We start from the raw sequence: 26,244 nt of genomic DNA, 5'->3' as shown, positions 1-26,244 counted from the left end.
ATACAGTACAGTATTGTAGAGTGTTGTAGAGTAGAGTGGCATAGAGGGACGTAGAGTGGAGTGGTGTACAGTCGAGAAGTGAAGTACAGTGTAGTAGAGTAAAGTTTGGTTGAGTGGCATAGAAGTAGTTGTGTAGTGTCTTAAATGGAAATATAGTGTTATAGAGTGGCATAGAGTTGAGCAGAGTATCACACAGTGGCATAGAGTGGATTAGTGTTGTACAGTTGAGGGTAGGGGCATACAGTATACTACAGTGTCATACAGTGGTGGAGATTGTATTAGAGAGCTTAAGAGTGCACTTTTATAGAGTAGAGTGTTGTAGAGTGGAGCAGTGTACATTGGAGTGTCGTACAGTGGTGTAGACGGGTAAACTGGCATACAGTGGAGTGGAGTAACATAGCGTAGGGTGCACTAAAGGGTCAGATATTGGAATGGCGTCTCATATAGTACATTGCTGTGGGTCGGAGTACAGTGTGGTGTTGTAGCATAGAGTGGAGTGGTGTGTCGTAGAGTGTAGGAAACTGTTGTAGACTGAATTAGCATAGATTGGAGTACAGTGAGTTAGAGTGTAGTGAGGTAGTAAAGTGTGATAGAGCGTAATATGGTGGAGTGGCATACAGTGCGTTGCTTTCTTTACAGAAACTTGGACCAACACCACCTCCGCCCGACATCGCCACCGCCATCCTTGACGGATACAAGATCCAGAGAAAGGACCGCCCCCACCGCTTAGGAGGAGGACTCGCCATCGCACACAAGAGCCCCCTCCAACTCTCCACCTCCAGCACGAGCGACCACCTCTCCAACACAGAACACCTCCACTTCCAGATCCAGACCAGCCCCAGAACCTCACTGTGCGGGACCCTCGCCTACAGACCCCCCAGACCTCGCGTCCTTTCCCCAACCACCATTGTCGACCTCATCGCACCCCACGCCATCACCTCAATGGACTACATCCTCATCGGAGACTTGAACTTCCACCTCGACAACCGCAGCGACCCCTACTCCACCGCCCTCCTCGACAACCTCGGACTGAAACAGCTCGTCACCACCCTCACCCACAGAGCCGGACACATCCTTGACCCCATCTTCGCAGGAGTGGCAAACATCCACTTCAGCCACACCACGCAGCCCCTCTGGACAGACCGCCACTGTGTACACTTCACCTTCAACACAACCACTACACCCAAACCCGCCCCTTGCCTGCCATGAAGGAACTGGAGCAAGATCAGAGGAACGCCTCAACACCACCCTCCTCCACGAACCCCCCTCGACCACGACCGACGCCAACTCCGCAGCCAAAGAATTTTACAGCTGGATCTCCAGCTGCGCAGACAAGCTCGCACGCCTCTGCCACCCCATCAAACAACGGCCCCTGAAGGATGCCTGGTTCACCACGACCTCCTAGAAACCAGGCCCTCCTGCAGACACTTTTAGAAACTCCGGAAGAACAGGAAAACCACCGAAGACCAGAACACCTACAGGAATGCCATGACCGAATACCACCAGTGCATTAGAACTACCAAGCGGACCTTCATCAAGAACAAAATACACACCAACGCCAGCAACTCAAAAGAACTCTTCAATGTCATACAGCAGTTCACCAAACCCCCCAGCGAAGTCACCGACATCACACCTTCCCACGACCTCTGCAACAAGCTCAGCTCCTATTTCCACCTAAAAATCAAGGCCCTCTACGAAAACTTCTGCGAACGGACCTCAGAAATCACCCCCCTCTCCACCTCCAACAACCAGCCCATCATCACCACCTGGAAACCTCTTAGCACAGAGGACACCGCCACAAGCATGAAGAACACCCACTCAGGAGGCCCCACGGACCCCTGCCTACCGTACATCTACCGCAGATCCACCGCTGTCATAGCACCCGAACTAGGTGGACCATTAACACCTCTTTGGAATCCGGCATGTTACCGAATAACTGGAAGCGGGCAGTGGTCAAAACCCTCCTCAAGAAGCCCTAGGCCTACCCGATGGACCTGAAAAACTACCGGCCCATCTCTCTCCTCGCCTTTGCTGCCAAGGTCAGAGAGATTCGTAAACGCCCAGCTGACCGCCTTCAACAAAGAGAACGCCATTCTAGGCCCCTCCCAGTCCAGATTCCGCAGCAACTAGAGCAACGAGACCGCCCTCCTCGCCGCCACCGATGACATGCACATGCTACTCCACCAGGGCCAACCTGCGGCCCTCATCCTACTAGACCTCTCCACAGCCTTCGACACCGTCTTACATCGCACTCTCACAGCCAAATTCCACGACGCCAGGATACAAGGAACCACACTCGACTGGATCTGATCCTTTCTCTCTGGCAGAACCCAAAGGATCAGACTCCCACCCACCCTCTCCGAACCTACAGAGATCAACTGTGGAGTACCACAAGGATCCTCGCTCAGCCCCGCTCTCTTCAACATCTACATGGCCCCCCTCGCCGCCATCGTCTGACAGCATGGGCTCAGCATAGTATCCAATGCCAATGACACCCAGCTCATCCTCTCCCTCACGAAGAACCCGAAGACACCAGACTCTGCTTCTAGGAAGGAATGAAGTACATCACAGCCTGGATGAACAACAGCTGCCTGAAGCTCAGCTTGGAGAAAACAGAGGTCCTCGTCCTTGGTCCCTCCACCACTGCTTGGAACAACACCTTAACACCTGGTGGCCTTCCACCCTCGGGGACCCACCCACCCCATCAGACCACGCCCGGAACCTCGGCATCATCCTAGACTCCTCCCTCACTATGACCTACCAGATCAACTAAGTTGCCTCCACCTGCTTCATCTGCATCCTCCGCAAGACCATCAAATGGATCCCCCCACACACTCATAACCAGCAGACTTGACTACGGCAACGCCCTCTATGCTGGAATCAACAGAACTCTCCTACACAAGCTCCAAACCATCCTGAACACCGTAGCCAGACTCGTCCTCAGAACCCCATGACACAAACACATGAGCCAACACCTACGAGACATCCACTGGCTCCCCGTCGAGAAGAAAGTAACCTTCGAGCTAGTCACCCACGCCTACAAATTCCTCCACAACATCCGACCCAAATTCCTCAACGAGAGAGTCTCCTTCCACATACCCAAAAGGAACCTCGGCTCTGCCGACCTCGCCCTGGCAGAGACCCCACGCATTCGCAGGACCAGAGCAGGCAGAAGAGCCTTCTCCTACGTCGCAGCTAAGGCATGGAATGGGCTCCCAGTCAACATCAGACGCTCCCCTACTCTGCACATCTTCAGGAAGAACCTCAAGACCTGGCTCTTCGACTGAACCGGAGCTGCACCCCTCCCCCCACTCCCTCAGCACCTTGAGACCCTCACGGGTGAGTAGCGTGCTTTATAAAACCCTGATTGATTGATTTATTGATTGAGTGCCGTGGAGTCTGGTGAATTCTGGTAGAGTGGCATAGAGGGATTTGCTTAGTGTGCCATAGAGTGGAGTACAGTCTGGTATCGTGGCATAGTTGACTAGAGTGTTGTATAGTGAAAAACTGGAGTACAGTGTTGTACAGGGGAGTATTATACTAGAGTGGAGTAGTTTGGAGTGGAGTGACATACAATGGAGTGGCGTACAGTGGAATGAGGTAGAGGGAAACAGCATAGAGTGGAGCAGTGTAGAGTGGAGTTGCATACAGTGGAATAGCGTAGAGTAGATTGGAGTGGAGCAGTGTACAGTGGAGTGGCATATAGTGAAGTAGAGTAGAGTAGAGTGACATGGTGTGGAATGGCATTCCGTGGAATAGCATATCAATGAAGCGTAGAGTAGAGTGGCATACAGTAAAATAGTTTACATTTGAGTGGAGTAGTAGAGTTGCATACAGTGGAATAGTGTTGGATAGATTGGAGTGGAGTATTGTACCGTGGAGTGGCATAGACTGGAGTGGGGTAGAGTGGATTAGCATATAGTGGAGTGCCATAAAGTGTAGTTGCGTACAGTGGAATAGCTTGGAGTGACGTACAGTACAGTGGAGTGGAATAGAGTAGAGTGAAATGGCATACAATGGAATAGCATACAGAGGAACAGCATATAATGGAGTGTTGTAGAATGGAGTGGCATATAGTGGAATAGCATGGAATGGAGTGGCATGGAGTTGACTGACATACAGAGAAATAGCGTGGAGTGGAGTAGCATACCGTGGAGTGGCGTACAGTGGAGTGGAGCCGAATAGCATAGAGTCGAGTAGTGTACAGTAGAGTTGCATACAGTGGAAGACTGTTGAATGAATTAGTTTACAGTTTTATTGTACAGTGGAGTGGTGTACAGTGGAGTGACATACACAGTATGCATGTATGTACAGTGCAATTGCATAGACTAGAGTAGTGTACAGTGGAGTTGTGTACAGTGGAATAGCGGAGTAGATTTGAGTAGCACACAGTGGAGTGGCATAAAGTAGAGTGGCGTAAACTGGAGAGGCCTTCACTCGAGTGGTGTACAGTTGAATAGCATATAGTGGAGTGGAGTTGCGATTAGCTTGGAGTGCGGTACAGTGGAGTGGCGTAGACTGGAGTAGTGCACAGGGGAGTGGTATAGTGTGGCGTAGAGTGTAGTTGCATACTGTTGAATAGTGTAGAATAGATTGGCGTTGATTGGACTGGCATACAGTGGAATAGCTTGGAGTGGCAGCGTGGAGTGACGTAGAGTGGAATGGCATAGGCTGGAGTGGCATACACTGGAATGTGAGCAGTCCAATAGTGTTGAGTGGATTTGCTTACAGTGCATTAGTATACAGTGGAAGGGCATACAGTGGAGTGACGTACACTGGTGTGGTGTACAGTGGAGTAGCATAAAATGTAGTAGCACACAGTTGCGAGTGAGGTACTGCGGAGTGGGGTATAGTAGAACAGATTACAGTGGAGTTGCATACAGTGCAGGTGCGTACAGTGGAAAAGCTTAGACTGTAGTGGCGCAGAGCAGAATAGCTTGTAGTGAGTGGAGTGGCATGCAGTGGAGTGTCGTGGAGTGGTGTAGAGTGGAAGTGAAGTAGAGAGAAGTGGGATACAGTGGTGTGGCACATACTGGAGTAGTGTACAGTGGAGTGGAATAAGGGAGTGGCGTAGGGTGTAGTGACATACAGTGGAATAGCTTAATGTGTAGTATAATGGCATAGAGTGGAATAGTGTACAGTGAAGTGGCAGTGCTGTGCTGTGTAATGGAGTGGCCTAGACTCTAGTGGCGTACAGTGGAGTGGGGTGTAGTGGAACAGCATACAGTTGAGTGAGGTAGAGTGGCATGGTGTGGAATGGGATACAGTGGAGTGGCATAGAGTGGAGTAGCATACACTGGAGTGTCATATAAAGAGTGGAATGGCATACAGTGGAATAGCACTGAGTATAGTAGCATACAGGGTTGTGGTGCACTGGAGTGGCATTCAGTGGAGTAGTGTTTTAATGTAGATTAAATTTGTCAGAAATGTAGAATAGGGTGTGCAAATTAAAGCAAGACAGCAACTTGCATTTCTCCTCATTTACCAGGCAATGTAGGCCCATGCATGGTGGCCTTGTGTTGCTTTTGTAAATTCGAGACCATGCGTGACAATGGGTAATGCAATACAATAATACATCTGGGCGTTAGTTCTATATTGTGCAACTGTAACTTTGTGGTATATCACAGAACTCGCCAATGATGAGGCAGTATATAATTGACTAATGGCTGCCTTTACAAAATTAAAAGGCAGGCACATGTTTTTTAATACACATTACCTGTGTTCTGGACTAGGGCCTTGATTATAGGTATGTGGTTGGTTTTATTATTATTCACTACTTATTATCACTTTACTAAATTGTTCATGGGCAAGGACATTTATTTATATTTTTCTATATATTTTGTAAAGTGTTGCACTAGTACCTAGGAAGTAAGAGTTTTTTTTAAAAAAAACGTATTATATGCAATAAAGTCACAGTACAGCATTTCAAAATGACTTAATAGTACAGTGTCAAACTTCAATACAACATCACATATACTTGTTACAGGCAGTTCAGTAGCATGCATCGCTTCCCAGCTGGAGTCAAAATTCCTCACAATATTTACACTTCCCTCCTTACTGTTCCTCTTCCGAACCCTCCTCATCCCGATCTCGTAGTGGTTCACATATGTCTCCTCTGAATTTGTTCCATGCCCCCCCAAAGTTTACTCCACTTTCCGGGACACCAACGATTGACGAACACCGAACGTGTCCATGTCTCGGCACCACGAGGCAAGTGTTCGTAACTCAGCCGATCTCCATTTTTGTGCAATGTTACGTTCTGCGACCATGATCCCTAACGTGGCCCAATCCTGTGCCTGGTGAGTCAGGTCAATGGGCTCCCAGACATTTAACAGACAACTTCTGGGCTCTGGTACCAGTCAAACTTCCTCTGCTTGTGAAATCGTTCTCATTACCTTTGCCCTGTATTCCATAATTTTGGGACATTGCAATATGGTGTGGAAAAAGTTACCCTCGTCCCCACAGCGACCCAGACAATAAGGGTGCGGTGTTTTACCTATCCTATGCAAGGTATGCCTAGTGTAGTAGGATCGGTGTAAGATCTTTAGCTGCACCAGTCTGAGCTGTGAGGGTATACCCCTCTCCCGTGGGGAGGCCAGCGCCTCCTGCCATTTAGTGTTGTCAAGGTCGCCCACGTCATGAGCCCATTTTTCCCTAAGGGGTCCTGTGAGATCCGGCAGGTTGTTGACCAATTTCCAGTAGGTAAATGATGTTGCCTTCTTATGCATACAGTCCGTCAGTAATCTGTCCTCCACAGGAGATGCCTCTGAGACGTCGGTGCCGGGTGTTAATACCGTCGTTACTGCATGTTTTATCTGTGTGTACCTAAAAAATTCAGACGATGCCAGTTCATATTGCTGCTGAAGACGCTCGAATGTGACAACTCCCACCCCTCCTCCCCCGTTCCACATATCTCCCACTGTGGATATACCTATGGCGTCCCACTGATCGAAGCCCTTACTATTCCTGAGTCTACCCAGCTGTTTTGTGTCCCAGAGAGGTGTTAGCTGGGTTATGACCCCTTGCCATCCTAATTTAGCCTGAGCTTTGTGCCATATGGTAACTGTGTGCTTTACGGGCCCTACCAATGCCGGGGCCAGCCTCCGATTGTCGAGGGCAGATAGCATACCATTCGTTCCCAACGTGGATCTATCTGCTTTAAATGCTGGGTCTATCTGCGGGGCATGTATCCACTGGTTAATGACTTTCAACTGCGCCGCCCAATAGTATAACTGTATGTTTGGGAGTGCTATCCCACCGTCATACCATCCCCGGACCAGATTGAACTGCGCTATATGTGCTGGTTTCTTTCCCCATAGTAGGCTGGAGACCTGGGCTGCTATCGCCGTAAAATAGCTCTGTGGGACTGGGAATGGCGTGTTTTCCAGCACATTTAGAAATCGAGAGAGGGCCATCATTTTAAAAAGTGCTGCTTTTCCCAACAGTGTTAACAGCAAAGTCCCCCAGTGTGCTGTATCTCTTTTAAGGCGTTCTAACGGGGGTTGGAGATTTCTTTTAAAGAAATCCTAAGGGTGGACTTATATATATATATATATATATATATATATATATATATATATATATATATACTTAAATGCGTCTTCTGAGATCTGGAGTGGGAAGTCTGAGGGGAGTTGCAGTGGGGGGGGGGGGCAGTGTAAGACTTATAGGACAGATTTGGACCAATTTATGGTGTATCCGGACGCCCGCCCAAAAAGTTTGCAGATGCTTAGAAGAGTCAGTATGGAGCGTCTAGGAGAGGCCATATATAACAGAACATCGTCCGCATACAGGGAGATGTGGTCTTCCCATCCTTCAGTCCATTTGATTCCTTGTATCATTGGTTCCCATCTAATCCACGCCGCCAGGATTCCAGCGCCAGGGCAAATAGCAGCGGCGACAGGGGACAGCCCTGAGGCGTACCACGTGCCAGGGGGAAGTCATGAGAAATGTGCCCATTAGCCGCAACATGGGCCATCGGCTTAGTGTAGAGAAGACGGACCTGAGCACAAAAGATAGGCCCGAAGCCTAGGTGATGGAGTACAGCGAACAGGAAGGGCCATTCGACCATATTGAATGCCATTCGGGCATCCAGGGACAGTATGACAGATGGTTCTTGTAGATATGCAGCACGAGCCATCACCCCATGCAGGCGCCTGATGAGCCAATAGTTTAGCAAAGATTTTAACCTCTGTGTTAATCAGCGATATAGGGCGATATGAGGTGCATTCTTCAGCAGGTTTTCCCAGTTTCGGTATGGCCACTATAGTGGCCATACGTTGATCTAGTGGGAGTTCGCCCGCCTTTAGGCTGTTGGAGAACATGCGTAACAAGTGTGGGGCAGTGGTCTCTGCTTTCTTTTTGTAGAGTTCAATAGGTATCCCATTGGGCCCTGCCGCTTTGCCAGACTGCAGTGAACCGATCGCCACCTGCAATTCCTCCACCTAGAGATCTGCCTCGAGTGTAAGCGCCACTTCCGGGGTGAGCTTGGGCATATCAATGTCCTTTTTATAAGTCATTGCCTCCTCCTGCGCCATCTAAGTGGTTGAGGCGTACACCTTCTGGAAGTGATGCACTAGTGTGTGTACTATTGTCCGTGGGTCCGTTGTCAACCCTCCTTTCTCCACAGAAATCTGCGCTATCCATCTAGTACCCCACTCCCTTTTGTCAAGCCATGCCAGGAGTTTTCCGGCCTTGTCATCGGCTTCATATACCCTGTGTTTCATGGCTGTTGGCCGCTGTGTGGTCAATTCCCGGAGGTACTCTCTGTGCTGTTGCTGTTTCAGATGCAGGGTCTGGGATGTAGCAGGTGTTGCACCGCGCGGATACACAACATACTGACAATCCAACTCTAGTTCTAGATTCAGCAGCTCTTGCTGCTTTTCTTGCTTATGCCCCGTAATCGAAACAATAGCCTGCCCCCTTAGGACAGTTTTGTATGCTTCACATAAGGTGGTGGGAGAGCTAACTGACGTGGTGTTCTCTTGGAAATAGTGGTCCATCGCCTTAATGACGGCCTTTTTGATCTTGGGGACTTGCAAGTAGCCGGGATATATTGGGTAAATACGCCGCTGCATCTTGTGATAGTATGTGTATTGTAAGAGTAATGGGGAATGATCTGCGATACCCCTGGGTCTGATCTCTATACTTTCAATGTTGTTGAGACTACCCGCCGAAGCTAAGAAGTAATCTATTCTTGTTAGACTATTATGTACTCCGGAGTGGAATGTGAATTGTCGTGTCATCGGGTGGTGCCATCTCCACACATCGGTGAGCTCAAGTGCCTCCATAAAACTCATAAGGCGAGACACGCATGAATCACCCGCCCTCACAAGGTATCGGTCAATAGTCCCGTCTATATTGGTGTTGAAGTCCCCTTCAATCAATAACTCCCCCACAGGGAGGTCAAGCAAAAATGTACTAAGAGCCGGGAGTGTAATCGTATGTAGTGCAGGGGCGATGTAAACTGAGACTATGTTGATAGATCGTCTCTCCCACTGACCTGCTATGGCAGCAAAACGTCCTTGATCATCAGTTTTGGTGTTATGTACTATCAGTGGGAATTGTTTTCTAACCAAAATGCCTACCCCCGGGACCCTGAGGAGAATTCTGAGTGCGCTATCATCTTGTATCCCCATCTGTCCATCGCTTTACATGTGGTGCCAGTAAGGTGTGTTTCCTACAACAATACTACTGCCGGCGAGCTCCGTTTGATACACCGCAGAACCTAGCCCCTCTTAATTTTATCTCCCATGCCACGTACATTCCACGTGAGCAGGGAAAGAGGTGCCACCTGAGTCAAGGACACCTTTGCCTATAGCGAAGACCATATCAAGAATCTTTTGAGCGCTCCACCCATATTTTCCTCAGTCTCCCTGAGTACATCGGCAACTTCACAGAACGAATCAGATAGACTCTTGAGGTTAAAAAAGAAACAGATAAGAACTGATCTACACTGGCATTTTCTGCTAAAGCATCTTCGTGAGGGTACCATTCCAGGAGGGCTTCAGATAAAAAATATCCCTGTAATATGCACTGAGGACCCCTTATTCAAGAAGGGATTTAGTTTCATTGAAACAAAGTGCAGTAGGGACCTTATGGTCCTTACAATTGAAACAGCGGCTAGGATTTCTAAAAACGAACTAGAGGAAATCGCTAAGTTAGAAGAAGAAATAAGTAACAATCAAACGATTACGGATTCGAAGTCTCTACTAGAAAAAGTAGAGAAAGAAATTCAGGAATTCAAGGACTTCACCATTACACAAAAATCAAATCAATTTGAGAAAGACAAAAAAAACTTTTCGATTGAAAACGTTTACCCTTTTCTCCAACCGGATTTTTACACCAAAACGGACTCCAGACGATATCTCCCTGACAATCGAGGTAGATCTCACAATAAGTTCATTACATTCTCGGACACATCGTTCTCCGGTGAGGACAGTGATACTAATAACAGCAGACCGAATAGGAACCGAAAATGGAACCAGACACAACAGCCTCAGGAACAATCGTCAAATTCTTTTTTAGGAAGAGGCCAAACGAGTTCAAGGGGAAAGCAAAGATACAATCAGCCATGGGAGATGACCACCCGCCGCCAACACTACAAAAACTAGCGGTATCCCCAATTTTCAATCTCTCAAATAGAGTTCTAACGGCGGCCGAAGAGAGTATCTTGTCCAAAGGACTCTCTTTTGTACCGTCAAAAAGAACGGATTTTGTTAAAATGAAGACTGAATTCATAGAGTTTTGCCGTAAACTGCGCCTCACTATGTTCTTTTCAATTAATCCTACCCCAATACCATCTGAAGTTACAGGACTTCGAAAAAAATCTACCTTTTGCCCCCCAGGTAATAAAGTACCGAAGGAAATTGTAACTTTCGAAAGGACAGTCCTCTCGGCTATCTCCGAGATGGAGAAACAAAAAAAGTTCGTAAAATTTAACATCTCGAAAGAAGAAACGAATGCCTTAACAACTTTGAGAAATGACAACACAGTAACAATCAAACAAGCTGACAAAGGCGGCTCAATCGTCATTTGGGACACCAACGATTACACGCCGAAGTCATGAGGCAGCTAGACGACCACACATGCTACCGTAAAATTGGTAAGGATCCTACATCAGAATTCCAAAACCTTTTATTTCCTATTCTGAGAGAAGGATTTGATGAAGGTTTCCTAGGTCCGAAAGAACTGGAATATCTACAGAACAAACACCCTAGGATACCCATGTTCTATGTCCTACCCAAGGTTCATAAAAACCTAACTAAGCCACCTGGTAGGCCAATTGTGGCAGGATGTGATTCACTACTTGAGCCAATAGCTAAGTATGTAGATTGCTTCTTAAAACAATTCATGGACTGTGTTGCGTCGTATTTACAAGATACGACTGATTTCATCAATAAGTTGGAAGGTGCTGAATTTAATAGAGACAATGACTTGTTAGTCACTTTAGATGTCACACAACTCTACACGCAAATACCCCAAGATGAAGCTGTGGCAGTATTGGAAATTTTTTGGGATTCAAGACCTAGACCAGTTCAGGTGCCAACAAAATTCCTAGTGGACTTAGCAACGTTTGCTCTAAAAAGGAACTACTTTAGCTTTGGAAATTAATTCTACCTCCAAGTAAAAGGAGTTGCCATGTGGTGTCCCTTTGCCCCAGAGCTGGCGGTGCTGTTCATGTCGCTCTACGAAGACACCTATGTTCACAATAACAACCATTTCAGTGAATACATAGCCACTTGGTGGCGATTCATAGATGACGTGTTAATGATTTGGACTGGCAGGGAAGAAAATTTAACATCTTTCTTCAATTGGCTTAACACGAGAACAATAGACATACAATTCAGCATATCACATTCAGCAACTAAAATCTCGTTCCTGGATGTGGAAGTTTTTCCATCCGATGGTAAATTGGCAACATCTTTATTTACCAAGCCCACAGATTGCAATAAGGCATTACTCTTCTCCAGTAATCACCCGAGGAGCCTAAAAGAAAATTTGCCATTTGGCCAATTTGTACGAATTCGTAGAAACTGCTCTTCTAATGAGGACTATAAATTCCACGCAGAAAATCTGGTATCCAAATTGTACGATCGCGGCTATCCAAAAAAACTGGTCCGCAATTCAATGAAACGGGCATAGTCTCCTTGAGCGAAAAACCAAATCCAAGCTCAAACGACAGGTTTGTGTAACCACCTATTGTCCCAATGCCAATAATCTTAAAAAAATTATTGGACAAAATTGGCATCTAATAAAAAACTTGGACGAAAGTTTACATGCATCCCCTCTGTTCACTTTTAAAAAGGAGAACAGTGTTGCCAACCATGTAGTAAGAGCAGCGATGAAAAAAGAGGAACAACCATCCTAAAGACGAATGATGGGATTGGCCCCCATTGTCGGCCACCATAAGTGTGGCACGTGCGTGTGTTGTGATCTGACCATAGAAGGATCATTATTCCAACATCGTGGTATCTCATGGAAACATGAGACCTTCAGTAATTGTAAGTCGAAGTTCGTAGTGTATGGAATTTTATGCCCTTGTGGACTCCTATATATAGGAAAGACTAATCAAGAAATCCGCCACAGAATCGCCCAACACAAATCTAGAATAAAAAATGAAATAGAAACTGCACCCTTGATTAACCACTGGATACGTTGCAAACATCGCATAAATGACCTCAATTGGACCGTCATCTCCCGTGTTGAAAAAGACCCACGTGGTGGGTACTTGGATCAAAAACTTTCCAAACGGGAAGCTTATCTAATCGTGAAGTTCGACACAGCAGTAAGGGGACTTAATGAATTGTCAGAAATATATAAACTTTAGGACCTCAGTGCTGGATTTTTTCCTGTGAGCCAACCTGTCCCTGTATAATATTCTTTGTTCTATGTTTAGATGTGTTCATTTCGAATTACACTTTATTACATCACCGATGGTCCTAGAGCGTGCCACTTTCCTTCACGAACAGACCACGCTACGTGGCAACAGCTGCCCATCAGTATGCATGCTCGATAAACAGAGCATGCCTTCCGTAATGAAAGGCTGATCTTTTGAATATCGATAAAAGACCACGCCACCTTGTAAGAATTAACTGCCATTGCGCATGTGTAAGAAAGCAGTGCTTCCTTTTAAATAAAGAAGCACGATTCCATTCGACATGCTCCACGCATGCGCGAGGAAGTAGTGCTGAGTTGAACGCCCGCAGAACTTGGTGAAGAAGATTAGGACTCTTCGCTCCGGTAAGCCGAGGCATTTTTTAGACTCCGGTATTCCATGACAATATCCCCACGTTATATCTAATATTTACACACTGTCCTCCTTTTCCAGTGAGGCAAGTAGAAAACCGCCCTGCACCTACTTGTGATACGACTCAAGCAAAATAAAAAGATCCTCGTTTTCAGCGCGGCTTGCCAAATTCTCCGGTAAGAAGCCTTTCCACATGTTTAATTAGACGTTCGCCCGAAACATTGGTTTGGTACTAATTGCGTGCATTCCTTGCAGGCTAGTTACTCTTTTCTGCCCAAAAGTCACGCGCCAGGACACACCACCATGTAATTCAGAGGTAATTGTTAAACCTCTTTACTTCGCCTATGTTTTGATATGGCATTCTAATAGAACAGGAGCTTACACACATTTTCCGATTTTTCTCTCTCCTTTTCTTTTGTTGTCTTTTTGATTTGTGTTAACAGGTGACATCTATGCTTCGATCTATCTCACTGGATTTTCCATATTGGTAAGCAGAGGTTATTCTGGGTGTTGTAGTGCTCTTTAGTGTTGTCCGTTTCTCTAAAAACAATTGTACACAGAGGTTTTTTCCTTTTGTCTTTTTCAGAGCGATCTGGCCCTGATGAGAATCCCTCCCAACTCCTAGGGATTCGAAACGCGTAGGCCCTCTTACGTCCAGTGTCTGCTCTTCTTGTATTGCCCTAGTGTTGATCTGTTGCCGCACTAGCTGCTATGAATTCTACACCCATTGTTTGTTTAATCTTTATAATTCATTGGATTTAAATCAAAATTAATGAGTGTATTCCACAAATTACTGTGAAATTTCTTTTATTTACGCAGCAGACCGAATACTTAGCCCATTTGTTTATCCCTCATTCAATTTGGGTTAAGTACTGTGGTATGAATGTATGAATGTTTGTGGTATGACTGTGATATGATTGATTTTGGAATGTATGGTTGATTTTATTGCCCTGTTCTGTGTCCTATTTTTCATTTTTCATTTTGTACATAAAATGTTCTGTTTCTCGACAGTATATGCTGAAAGTTGAAATAAATGTACTTTCAAAAATTTATTTTGTAAAATAAAATAGCTATTGAATAGCATTTCCCATCTTTGATCAGGCGACTTTTGTTGGTTGATAGAATAAGATATCAAATAGAGGATCAGTATTGGCACTTCTGTTCTGTTGTTTAGTTATTTAGGCTCAGCCTTACTGATTAGAGCCAACCCCGGTTGCTTTGGACCTGAGTCAAGGAGCACGTTCCTGGCGTAGGGCCCAGTGGGTCATGTAGTGCCATCTTTGGTGAAGTGTATCAGATATAGTGCAGGATCATAGGTGCAATGCATGTGTCGTGTACTGCGCTTGAACGATACACATCTGAGTACTGTACTTGAGGCAATAACAAAAAACATACATAAACATTGAAACAGCCCCATCCCCCTCACCCCCCGCCTTGCCTCCTTGGCAGATGGACTCAAAACAGTCCACCACCCCAACTCAGCAGAGTGCTTAGTCCCAAGTCCCACGAACGCTACTTGCGTGTAGGGGGCGAGAAGTCCGAAGAAGGTCACAGTCTTTCCCCTCCTCAAAGGCAATAGACTTAGAGGTCCGTTACCATCTCTCAGTGACAGTGAGTCCGTTTGTGCGCCACTGCATATTTCCTGAATGTGGTTTTAACAGTATCTCACTCTCCGGCCTCCTCCTGCTGCTGGCGGTCCCCCTCCACCACTTGTTCCCGGTCTCTGTGGTCTTCCTCTGCCCTGTGATGTCTCCGGTGCCTGTCTGGCCGTCTGGATCCTTCCACTCGTCGCCATCCCTCTAGCCAGTCGTGGGTCTCCTCCGGTGTCTCAAAAAAACATGTTTTTCCGTCTGCCACAGCCTGTAGCCTCGCTGGGAACAGCGTTGAGTAGGGCAATTCTCGGGCTCTCAGTTCTTTTTTACCCTCCAGGAAGCTCCTGCGATGCGCCGATACAGCCGCAGTGTAATCTGGGAAGAAGGACACTGTCGAGTTTTGGATGCGTAATGGTGGCGCCACCCGCGCCGTCTGTAGTATAGCAATTTGGGCTAGGAGCGGTCGAGGGGGGGCCCCGGGTTTAGGCTTCCCTCTCGGTACCCATTGTGCACGTTCTACAGAGAAAAAAGTAGAGAGCCCTCTGGGTTGCAATCTGTGTTTTATGAGTTCTTCCACATACAGGTCCATGGCAGGGCCCCCCTCGCTTTCGGGAATGCCCGTAATTCTAACGTTGTTACGATGGGCGCGCCCTTCCTGGTCATCCAGTTTTGCTGCCATGCGTTTGTTTTCTGCCTCTAGCTGAGTCACCTTCTTGAGCAGAGTAGTAGTGTCCTTCGTTAAAGACTTAGTCACTTGTTCGACTTCTGTGACCATGGCGATCATCTTCTGAAAGTCGGCCCGTAGGAAAGTAACATCTGTAGAGATCGATCCCACCGTCGACTGAACATTAGTGAGAGCTGACATATCTTCCAGCGTTACCTTAGGTGCTCCGTTTTCATCTGGGACGTTATCAGCAAGGTCTTTGTGCTGAGGCATTGGGGGAAAGTCTTTACTGTACGCAGATTTGTCCAGTTTACCTTGAGAGGTCGTTCGAGGGCTCCTGCCCCCCCATCCTGGGCTGGGCGGTGTAGTGTCAGTCAGTAATCGCCGCCGGGAGGCCACCGGTCCCGTGCGACTGTCTGCTTTCCCTCCGCACTACTATCCGCCCAGAAGGATCTTGTGTCTTGCAGGGCAATTCCAGAGATGACGTCTGCGCAGTATAACATAGTTGTGCGCTCCAATATCCCCGTTTTTAACCGTGGCTCAATTTACTGGGGGGCAGCAGTCCGCTGGACCATCGGAGCTTTCAGTTGCGGCCTGAGGTGATAGCCGGGGCCCGGATGCTCCGTCGCCTGCCGTATACTATGCGGGCCCACAGAGGTCGTCGACACGCAATGCCAGCAAGGCGCCAAAGTCGGGCTGAGTCAATGGACGCCGCTTGTCCCTTCTGGCTACCACCCAGACCGTTGCGCCTCTCCACATTGTTCAGTTCGTTTACCGGGTAATGGATGCCCCTCACCTCTTGCGTTTTCCGCCCGGGCGGGCCCTTTCACACACACAGTCTCGGCCTCAGTCTGGTTATCAATCCGTGTTTCTCAGCAGCAATTTTACCAGGCACCAGTCACATCGGCGGCGGCCCAGGGCAGAGCCCCAGATGGCTCAGGGTGTGGCCCGGCTGCGTTGTCAGACCGGCCCCGCACTTGTCGTCACCAGCACGTGTCTGCCGTCAGTCCCGGTCTGCGTTCAGCGGTCCTTGCTTTTCAGGGGGGGGTCCGTACCTCGTTTATGCCCCAAGGGGTGGAGTGGGTCATGAGCACTGCAGGCCTCCACCAACTCCTCCACACCTGCGGCTGACACGATCCCCAGGCAGCCACGAACGTCGGGTGGGATGTGCCGGACGCAGCCCTTTGGAGATGGACTTGCGTCACAATTTAGTCCCCCGGCGGGAGGCGCTGCAGCAGGCCGCCACCGTCTCCGCCCTCTCTACAGCGCCTCAGACTTCGGAGAAATGCCGGGTTTGGACCTATGTATTCCGCTCACTTACAGCTACATGCAAGCGTCTTTGGGGTAGAATTAACGTGCGGATTAGTAAACGGATCATCAGGGGAGTCTGCTTCTCCCTCGGAGCTCCTCTAGGCTGCGGCCATCTTGCTCGGCAGCAAGCCACGCCTCAAGTAAGAGTTTTGTTAATAGAAATCTACCTTTTATTTAAAACTCAAAGTTAAGTTGTGTGGTAATGTTCCTGTATTTCCGCAGCACTTTTTCATAAAGAATTGAATATGTTCAAAATAAAAATGACATTAAGGTACACTATATTTGTGAAATAGTGTATTGTAGTGTTTTTTTTTTTTAAATGACATATCATTTTTCTAAAAAAAAATGTAATACCCTGATACCTCCATGGAAGAACTCTTGTGATTCTGACATTTAAAAAAATATATATAGAAAGTATATATAATTTTTCTTGCATATTACCACTTTAATTAAGTGGTGATACTGAAAATTAATACACCTAATAATTACCTATGATTATCATCAAGTTTTAGGGCACCACTCCAATACAATACAGTCAATTCCAGTTTTTCAGAGTCCTCATCCAATTAAGAAGTCTTGATATTTGCTCAATCGCGATCCAAACAGGTCCCGAACTGAGAGGCAGTTTGGTGCTTGGGCGTATATGGCCCAGTTGCAGTGGTTGTGATAATTATCACGAATTTGACTAGTATCACGTATCTTGTTTACACTCTGTTGGTTTATTTATTGGAATACCAAGGAGAATATATATACCTAAGACCATGAATAAGGCTTTCTACGGTGATAACAATAATTGACGTTGGACTATCATATTCTTTAACCCAATCCCGCGAAGAATTTGTTTAATCGATAATTGAAGGGAGAGAAATACTCTTTCAGTTACGTTAACTCAGATACTTAAATCAGAATAAGATTGTTGATCGAAAGACACTGACGTGATCTTTTGAGTCTTGGAAGGATCTAATATACATCTGTGGAAATCACTGTACATGGTGCCCACAATCACATACGCCCTGAAGAAGTTCTGGTGTTCAGAACGAAACGCGTTGGCTGACGATTCTTTTGACAAATTGGTATAAGAAAATAAACACGAACTGAGCAAATATCAAGACTTCTTAATTGGATGAGGACTCTGAAAAACTGGAATTGACTGTATTGTATTGGAGTGGTGCCCTAAAACTTGATGATAATCATTTTGGACTCGTGCTTCACGTGTGGTGCCCTTGGACAGAGGGTATCGGTTTTGCAAGTGGCACACTGAATTTATTTGTGAATTAATTACTATCTGTGGTCGATACGAGATTGGTGCTATATTTTGGTGCTTATATCCACTGTCCGCTCTTTAGTCTTAATAATTACCTATATAAAAGGCCCTAATCAAGAACATGGGTATAGTGGCCTTAAAACAACATGCCTGCCTTAACTTTTGTAAAGGCAGTAATAAACAGATCATAATGCCTTTTTATCGCTAAATACCACAAATATTTGCAAAACTGCCATAACAACAGATATTACGAAGTTCAAACCCTTTATAATATAGAAAATACTTACCCTACTTGGTGCTTGGGCTACGGGTGAGTACAAAGTATGTGGACAAATGCATTGGTGCCCAAACTTGTTTTAGGAACCCCCTTTTATCTTTGCACTCCCTTGAGCAATCACAGCGAAACGGTCAATCGTCCGCCACAATGTAGAAAAAAGCAATAGGTCTCAAAGGTTTTGTGGAGATTCATAAAAATTAGGCAAAGTTATTGGCAAGCACAGATCTGAATAATTCTTATACCTATCCCTAGTATGTGTGTGTGTATATTACCTACTGACGGTCAGTAGGTAGTTCTAGTCAGGACCTAGTTTACATAGGAAGAGTGTTTTTTCATTTGCCAATTACTTTGGCGTTGTTTGATGAATCCTCAGTACATTTTGAAAACTAGTATGACGCTCACTTCAGCTGCTGTTTTGAAAGTTTGTTGGCGATCCATCAAGTGGGGCCGAGAAAAAGGGGGGAATCCCAAAATTCGTTTTCATCGTGCTAATTCCCTTAGAGATATTAGATTCGACAACAGACCGAACTCCTGAATGGAATTACACCAAATTTGGCATAAAGATAGCTGTTGGTCCAGAAAGCAACCTTTTTGTAAATTGGCATAAATCCGTTCAGTTGTTTTTGAAATATTGAGCAAAAACTAAATTTATATATATATATATATATAAAGACACAAAGGCTTGGTAAACCCTCCCGATATCGTGCTGAGATCTGATTTTCTATCAACATTTCAAATCAGGAAGTGTTGGGAGCTGTCTTGGGACTCTGCTTAATCCACGTCCCAGAAAAAACATAAAAAAGGAAATGGGGGCAGGGTAGGAATACCCTGATCCCCTAGGCCTTTTGGGAGCATTCCAGAGGGAACCCGACAGGGTAAAAAAAGTATTAAAAAAAAAACATTTGGTGGAAGTCGCGCTGGAGCCACTGCTCCAGCAGAAAAATTTAATAAAAGAGAAGTCTGGCCTTCTGAGCTTCTCTATCCCGGGGGCAAGTGGCCATTATTATTTTAAAGAAATGGGGGGCAGTCTTGTGGACCACCAAACCCAGGGACCACCACCTCCTAACAGATAAGTAATGGGGGTCTCATGGAACCCCGGGCACCGAGGACTGCCACCTACCCGGGGCCTTTATTAAAATTAATGCAGGGTGCCCTACGGGCTCCCTCGCAGCCCCAGGGACTTCTACCTCCTTGGGGCTATTACAAAGGTCTCACGGACACACCTATGCCCTGGGGACCTCTGCCTCCCCGGGGCTATTAGATTTGTAATGGATGGCCTCATGGACCCCCCCTGGGAACTACCACCCCCCAGGGCAGAATAATTTTCTTTTTATATGGGGCGGGGATGCACGGCCCCCCCTCCTGGGCCGTCCTTAGCCTCGGGGACAACCACCTCCCCGGGGCAGGCCCTAATAGAACAAAGACACAGCAAACGCTCCACTTTCAGCAAGCAAGAGCTGGCAAAATGCTCTCGCTTGCAGGAAGCAGAGCAGAATTGCTTTCAGACACAGCTGCATTTTTAGCAGCTACCTATGTCTGAAAGCAATGCCGACTCCCACAGGATGTGGGGAGACGGCAGGGACCACGGGGGCATTCAGGCTCCCCCTGTGGTCCCAGTAGAGTCTGGGTGTAATGGACAGGCCCCAGGGGATGAGGTCCCAGGGCCGAAATTGGCCCAGGGATGGGGGCCGCCAACACCCCTCGCCTAGTACTTGTAAATGTGGTTTAGGAAGGCCGGGGTGGGGATGAAATCAGCCCAGGGGATGAAATCAGCCCAGGAAAGGGGGCCACATGGCCCCCTACCCTATTACAGATAGTCTGGGCCAGGGGGCATGCGGTCCCAGGGGCCTCAATCGGCCTTGGAGGGGTGGCCGTGCTCCCCTCATTGCACAAAAGGCCAAACCCGGGCAATGGGGTTTCCCGGGCCAAAACGTCCTGAAAAAGGGAGGATACACAGCCACCCTCCCATAACAAAACACATAACATTATTTTTAAAAGACCGCCCCCGGGGATGTTGCCAGAGGCCCTGCCCCCTTTCTAAACCACTCTGCAAAGGGTCCTTCTGTTGCACAACTTGTTGGGGGATGAAGTGCCCTTTGACCAAGAGTTAATGTCTCTTGGAACACCCTGTGGAACAGTCTGTGTCACTCCTCACCGGATGTAAAAAATACTAACTCCATCCAGCTTTAATTTGAGCCCTGTGGTTTCTGTCTCATGAGTATTGATTGATTGATTGATTTTAGTGCTTATATAGCGCATGCTGTCAACCTACGGGTTTCCTGGCGCTTCAGACAGAGAAGAGTGGACCAGAGTGGAATAGGGCGGGAAGAAGGGAGATCAGAGGTTAAACCTAAGGAAAGAGACAAGTTTTTAAGCTCCTACGAAATTCTAGCAAAGAGTCAGCTTGTCTGAGGTTCAGAGGTAGTTCATTCCACAGGCGGGCGCCGGCCACATTGAATGCCCTTCATCCTGACTTGGAATGTTTAACCCTGGGGACCTTTAGAAAGCAGGCGCTCGAAGAGCGAAGCTGTCTCTTAGGCTGGTACCATGAGAATTTTTCCTGTAGTGGTACTGGACCTAACTCATGCACCGCTCTGAATACCAGACAGAGGGATTTGAAGTGGACCCTTTCCTTAATGGGCAACCAGTGTAGCTCCCTCAGCGCCAAGGTGGTAGATGCGCGTCGCTGCCTATTAAGCGCTAGTTTTGCTGCTGCGGACTGGACCCTCTGCAAACCCTGAATGATGTATTGGGAGGCCCCCAGGTACAGAGAGTTGCCGTAGTCCAGTCTGCTTAACACTGTGCTTCTTACCACCAAAGAGCGTGACTCATTTGGCAGAAGTGGAAGAATTTTTCTTAATGCACGCATAAGGGAGAAGCACACATTGGCGTTCTTACCCGCCTGTGACTCCATCTGAAAGTTGTCATCAATCAGGACCCCTAGGTTGCGTACCCTACTGACTGGTGCTAATGTTTCCTCCTCAGGGGAGAGTTTAAACTCAAATGGTAATGGTTTGGGCACCCTGGCCGCGAAGCAGTACACCACCTCGGTTTTCCCGCTGTTAAATTGTAGGGAATTTCTCCTCAGCCAGTCGGCCTTCTGCAGCATACACTGCTGGAATGTGTCCAGTGAGATTGTGTGTTCACCTTCTACGGAGAAGGCCAGCTGTGTATCGTCGGCATAATTGACTAGGCTGAGTCCGAAGGACTTGATAATGGGGAGCAGGGGCTGCAGATATATGTTAAAAAGAATGGGACTAATCGCAGAACCCTGTGGCACCCCATATACTACCGGGGATTTGCTAGCGGAAAATGGTGCCAGAGTAACTACCTGCTGTCTTCCTACAAGATAGGACTGGAACCATTGCAGTGCCCTTCCTTTCACTCCTAACTTCGTAAGTCTCTCTAACAGGATGGAATGGCTCACCGTGTCGAATGCGGCCGACATATCGAGAAGCACCATAACAGTGGCGTTCCCGTTGTCGGCCCGCATGCGCAGATTGTCCATCATGGTGACCAAAGCCGTCTCTGTCCCGTGGCCTAGACGAAACCCAAATTGATCTTTGTCAAGCAAGTGGTTATCCTCCAGGAAGCACGATAGTGTGCTACTGACTACTTTTTCCAAGATTTTAACCGGAAATGGCAGGAGAGAGATGGGCCTGAAGCTTGCCGGAGTTGACAGGTCCAGGGAGGGTTTTTTAATGAGTGGAGTCACCACTACCTGTTTCCAGCATTCCGGGACGATTCCTACATCTAATGATTGATTACAGATCTGCCTCAACCAGGGGAGGGTTTCTCGACCGAATGATTTCCAAATTTTATGAAGTAAGGGGTCAAGAGGAGAGCCCGAAGTCACACTGAGGGCCAGATTATTAAAAGCAGCATCAGTGAGGGGTGGAAAATAATCCAGGGTCGTTAGGTGGGGAAGATCTTCCACCGATGGTTGTTCTAAATTGTCTTGCCCATCGTTGTTATTAGAATGAAGGGTACCAACAATTTTGTCAATCTTATCCTGGAAGTAGAAAAGCGATCTCGTCACATAGTTTTTGTGATGCTGCTACCTTGTTATTCAGACAGGCAGGGGAGGAGAGCTCCTTGGCGATTTTGAAAAGAGATTTTGTCCCGTTTGGCGCTTGAATAATAGAGAAAGCGTAGTAATCTGCCTTGGCCCTGAGGATACGCTCTTTATATTTGAGATGTACTGTTCTCAAATCTTTTTTGTCTTCCACATTATAGCCCTTTCTCCATTTCCTTTCCGCTTTCTTACAGAGCAAGCGTAACTGTTTCAGATCTTCATTGTACCAGGGAGCCATGATTTTGTTCCTATTTTTTATCTTCTTTATTAGAATTACCTGATCCAGAATGTCGATTAAATAACTCGTGTACATTTTGTAATTTTCCTCGACCGTCACCGTGGGTGTGAACTCATTGTCCTCCGGGGCGGGCATATAGGTTCCGAGCTTATCTAGTTTTGCCCAATCCCTGCCTTTCCGGTAGGTATTTTTCAGCCTGGTTCCATCCTTTACGCACGGCAGCCTAAGCTCAAAGTGTATCAGATGATGGTCAGTCCAGTTTTGAGGTATTATGTTTAGTACCTTGGTAATCAGTTGATTGGAGAACAGTAGGTCAAGAGTATGGCCCCCTTGATGAGTAGGCTATTCCACCAACTGTGAAAGATTAAGATTTGAGCAGGTGAGTCTCAGATCTCTCATGTGGCTACTAGAACTCCCATCCTCCCTAAGATTGAAATCTCCTCGAATTATCATTCTGGTGTGTGTCAGGGAAAGATTAGTGATGATGTCAAAGAGCTTTTGGTATTGTGTGGCACCACCTGGGGGCCTATAGCATAGCAGTCCTGTAAATAGACTGCCTCTGAGTGCCTGCAGCGAGAAGCCCCTGAGTTCTATCCCCTCTACTTCATCTATCGCTAAGAGCCTTATGTTCAGCTCCTCCCTGAAGATTACACCCACTCCTCCACATCTGCCTGTATTTCTCGGCTTATGTAGGATTTTATATCCATTGGGGCATGCGAGGCCTAGCTCTACCACCGACTCAGCGGAGGTCCAGGTTTCTGTCAGGAACAGTGCGTCCAGTCCCATATCTTCGATCATACTAGATGCCTCAGCATAGTGCTTAACGGTGACCGACTGTTAATCAGTCCACATGTGAGGGTCTTTTCCGCCATCTTCTCCGGAGCCATTGGGTAGAGGGCTTTACCGTTTGTCTTATCGAGACTTATAAGTTGTTTCCTACAGTAGGTCACCCGCCTTTGGTCACCCTCGATACGGGCAGCATAGCTGGCGCTGGGCGCTTCCGGGGCGGGGACGGGCGCAGACGGGCTTGCCTCTGGCGCGCCTCCCTGTTTAAGTATGCTGGCCTGAGAGCCCTGCCCAGCCACTAGAGCGCCTCCCAAAATGGCACCGACTAATGGCCGAGTGCCCGACCCTCCCTCACCCAAGATGGCGCAGCCAAAGAGTGGAGTGTTTTTGATCCCGCTCGAACAGCGGGTGAAGAGATATTATTTTTATAGTGCGGGTAAGTGACTTGTTTTCAGTCTAGCAGTCAGAACAGAAAAACATAGCAAAGTATTAAAAGAGCAGACCACTCGCGACGAAGTTTAAAACTATGCAGATCCCTGCAGTTCTTTCTCCTTAATCCGCGAAATCGCGGCACAATTCTCCTGTCTTGGGCCGCGTGCTCGCACTTCCCTGTTTAAGTACTCCAACTTCTATGTCATGTAGACAGTTCTGCGTCTGTAGAAAGTCATAGAACTAGTGCTGGTGACCTTGGGGCAGCATCTGTCTGGAAGCTTGGCCGGCTCAGTCAAGGCAGTTTAGTACGAGGTTAAATTAAGGTTAAAATGACAAATTAAAAATGTTCAGGATTTCTGAATCTTTGAAGAATGTGCACAAAGTTTCTTAGTAGGTTGAATTAATATTATTCTAGTGTGCATGTTGTTTTTATTTTGTCTATGGATTTCAGTGTTCTATCGATCTGTTCATCCCCCAAACATGCTTGGTGGTCTTCTTTAGTAAACCATCCATATTTCCAACTATCCATCCTTGACCTCTGATCTTTGGGGAGTTAAGTTAAATGCATATTTAATAAGCTCACTTATCAGGTGTTTCCTGAGCTGTATGTGATTGAATTTGGATCTCAGTTTGGTTATATGAACACCCAGTGATCTGCTCAATTTGGAAGATCATTAGTTGATGAGCTGGGTGACGCTTGAAAAGTGTTCTTGATTGGATCGCAGTGGGGTGCAGATTTCCGCAGGTATTTTTTTGTCCCGGTATGCATAAAAAATCATCTACAGAACCTTAACCCAAATATATTTTCTCCTAGCATCTACTGAAGCCAATGTGCTTTGATAGAAATGATTGATTAGAATCTAGGTGCTACTAAGCAGCATTTTCATTTTTTAGGGATTAAGTTTGGAGTGGACACGCTGCACTCCTCGTACTAGACAGGGGCTCAAAGACCTCTACAGGACTGTTTTTGCTGCTAAATAACAACAGGCAGCACCACAAGCGAGGCTGCTCATATTGCATTGATTAGATTGATTTGTATTTGTGTAGACCACACATGGGAATCGGGATTTACCTTTACATTTGCTTTTTAGATGAATCCAGATTATCGAGATGACACTAGTAGCGGAAAGACTGCGGTAAGTAGAATACTTGACGTTCTTCATACATCCCACCAACATTAGAACAGCTGCATTATGACTAAGGTGATCCAGTAATAGTGGTTGCATTGGAGTCGGTGCCATTTTAGTATATTTAAGGGGAGGAGTATGTCCATCAATGCTGAGGCTTGGTGACATTCTAAGTTTCTAGATTGGACAATGTAATGGCGGCACTGTTAGAATGTTAGCTATGACAGTAAACTATATTTTCACAGACAATATCCTGATAAACTGACATTTGGAGATGTGCAGTAAGTGATACCTATGTTCTAATAACAAGGTCCCAAAGCTATGAAATTCTTGTGATACAATGCTAGATGTCTAATCTATATCTGAAACTCTCACCATAGAGAGTTTTTCCTGTGAATAGTACTATTTTTTGGAATAGGGAAAACATTGGCCACCTGCTATTGTGTCTAACCCTCTTCTTGTAGCGGACCAGTATGAACTTTTGTTGTATTAGATACATCAATTATTCCATTGAATGGCTGAATTTTTATTAGTGCTACTATATTTAAGACCTTCACCGTCATCATAGCTGCTATTGATTCAACTTGACCTCCACTCCAGATGGCACACACAACAACAATAAAAGGTTTAAAAGAAAGATGTGAACTGGAACGTGACCATATAGTTGTTGGTTGTGCTCCCCCAACAGACTCCACTCCACCCTAGATTTCGAAGGAACAACTTAGATTTGCCAAGGTAGAGCAACCCACATCAATCTATTCTTGCACTTCTTTTTGTTCCTCTTTCCTTCTTAGCCTACACTATAATCTCTCCTATTTCAGATGCTCATCTTTTCTTCTGGGCCCAGCTGCCTCACGTGAGTAAGCTACTCTGCCTCCCATTTCTCTGCTAGGTATACTCATGGTTTATTCTGTTATTTCTCTCCACATTTATTATCCGTGCACTTATTAAGCCTTTCTTATCTATCTTTTCTTTGTGTTCTCATTCCTTTTAACATTTCCCCTGCACTGTTCACCCTTAGTAAAGTTTTTAACTAATCTCTTCCCTTCAGTCCAGTTGATCTTGTGTTACTGTCATTCTAATCACACTATGTGATAGTACCAGAATATCATTGCCAGAATATTGTGTGATTTAAAGATTGTCCCAAGTCTTGTTTACTAAACCTTTGCCTCGCTAGAGTTAATAATAGAAAATCCACAACTAATGGGTTGATAATTATTAGGGGTGGG

General features: G+C 46.5%; 1 protein-coding gene across 3 annotated transcripts in view; it reads left to right on the top strand.

Annotated features, from left to right (window-relative positions):
• The window catches only part of ITPR2 (inositol 1,4,5-trisphosphate receptor type 2), a 1,735,249-nt gene that overhangs the window by 613,303 nt on the left and 1,095,702 nt on the right, over positions 1-26,244 (top strand). For 2 of the 3 annotated variants that reach the window (XM_078674117.1, XM_078674116.1), the window contains exon 10: positions 24,980-25,024. The exons of the other annotated variant lie outside the window; for it this stretch is intronic. In XM_078674117.1, the coding sequence (XP_078530243.1) occupies positions 24,980-25,024 (45 nt within the window). The remainder of the gene's footprint in view (positions 1-24,979; positions 25,025-26,244) is intronic. 3 annotated transcript variants of the gene reach the window in all.

This window comes from Lissotriton helveticus, chromosome 1_1 (genome assembly GCF_964261635.1).
Source record: "Lissotriton helveticus chromosome 1_1, aLisHel1.1, whole genome shotgun sequence".
In the NCBI taxonomy this organism is placed as follows: domain Eukaryota; kingdom Metazoa; phylum Chordata; class Amphibia; order Caudata; family Salamandridae; genus Lissotriton; species Lissotriton helveticus.
Note: the sequence above shows the minus strand (reverse complement) of the source record. Positions and strands in the feature narration are given on the sequence as shown.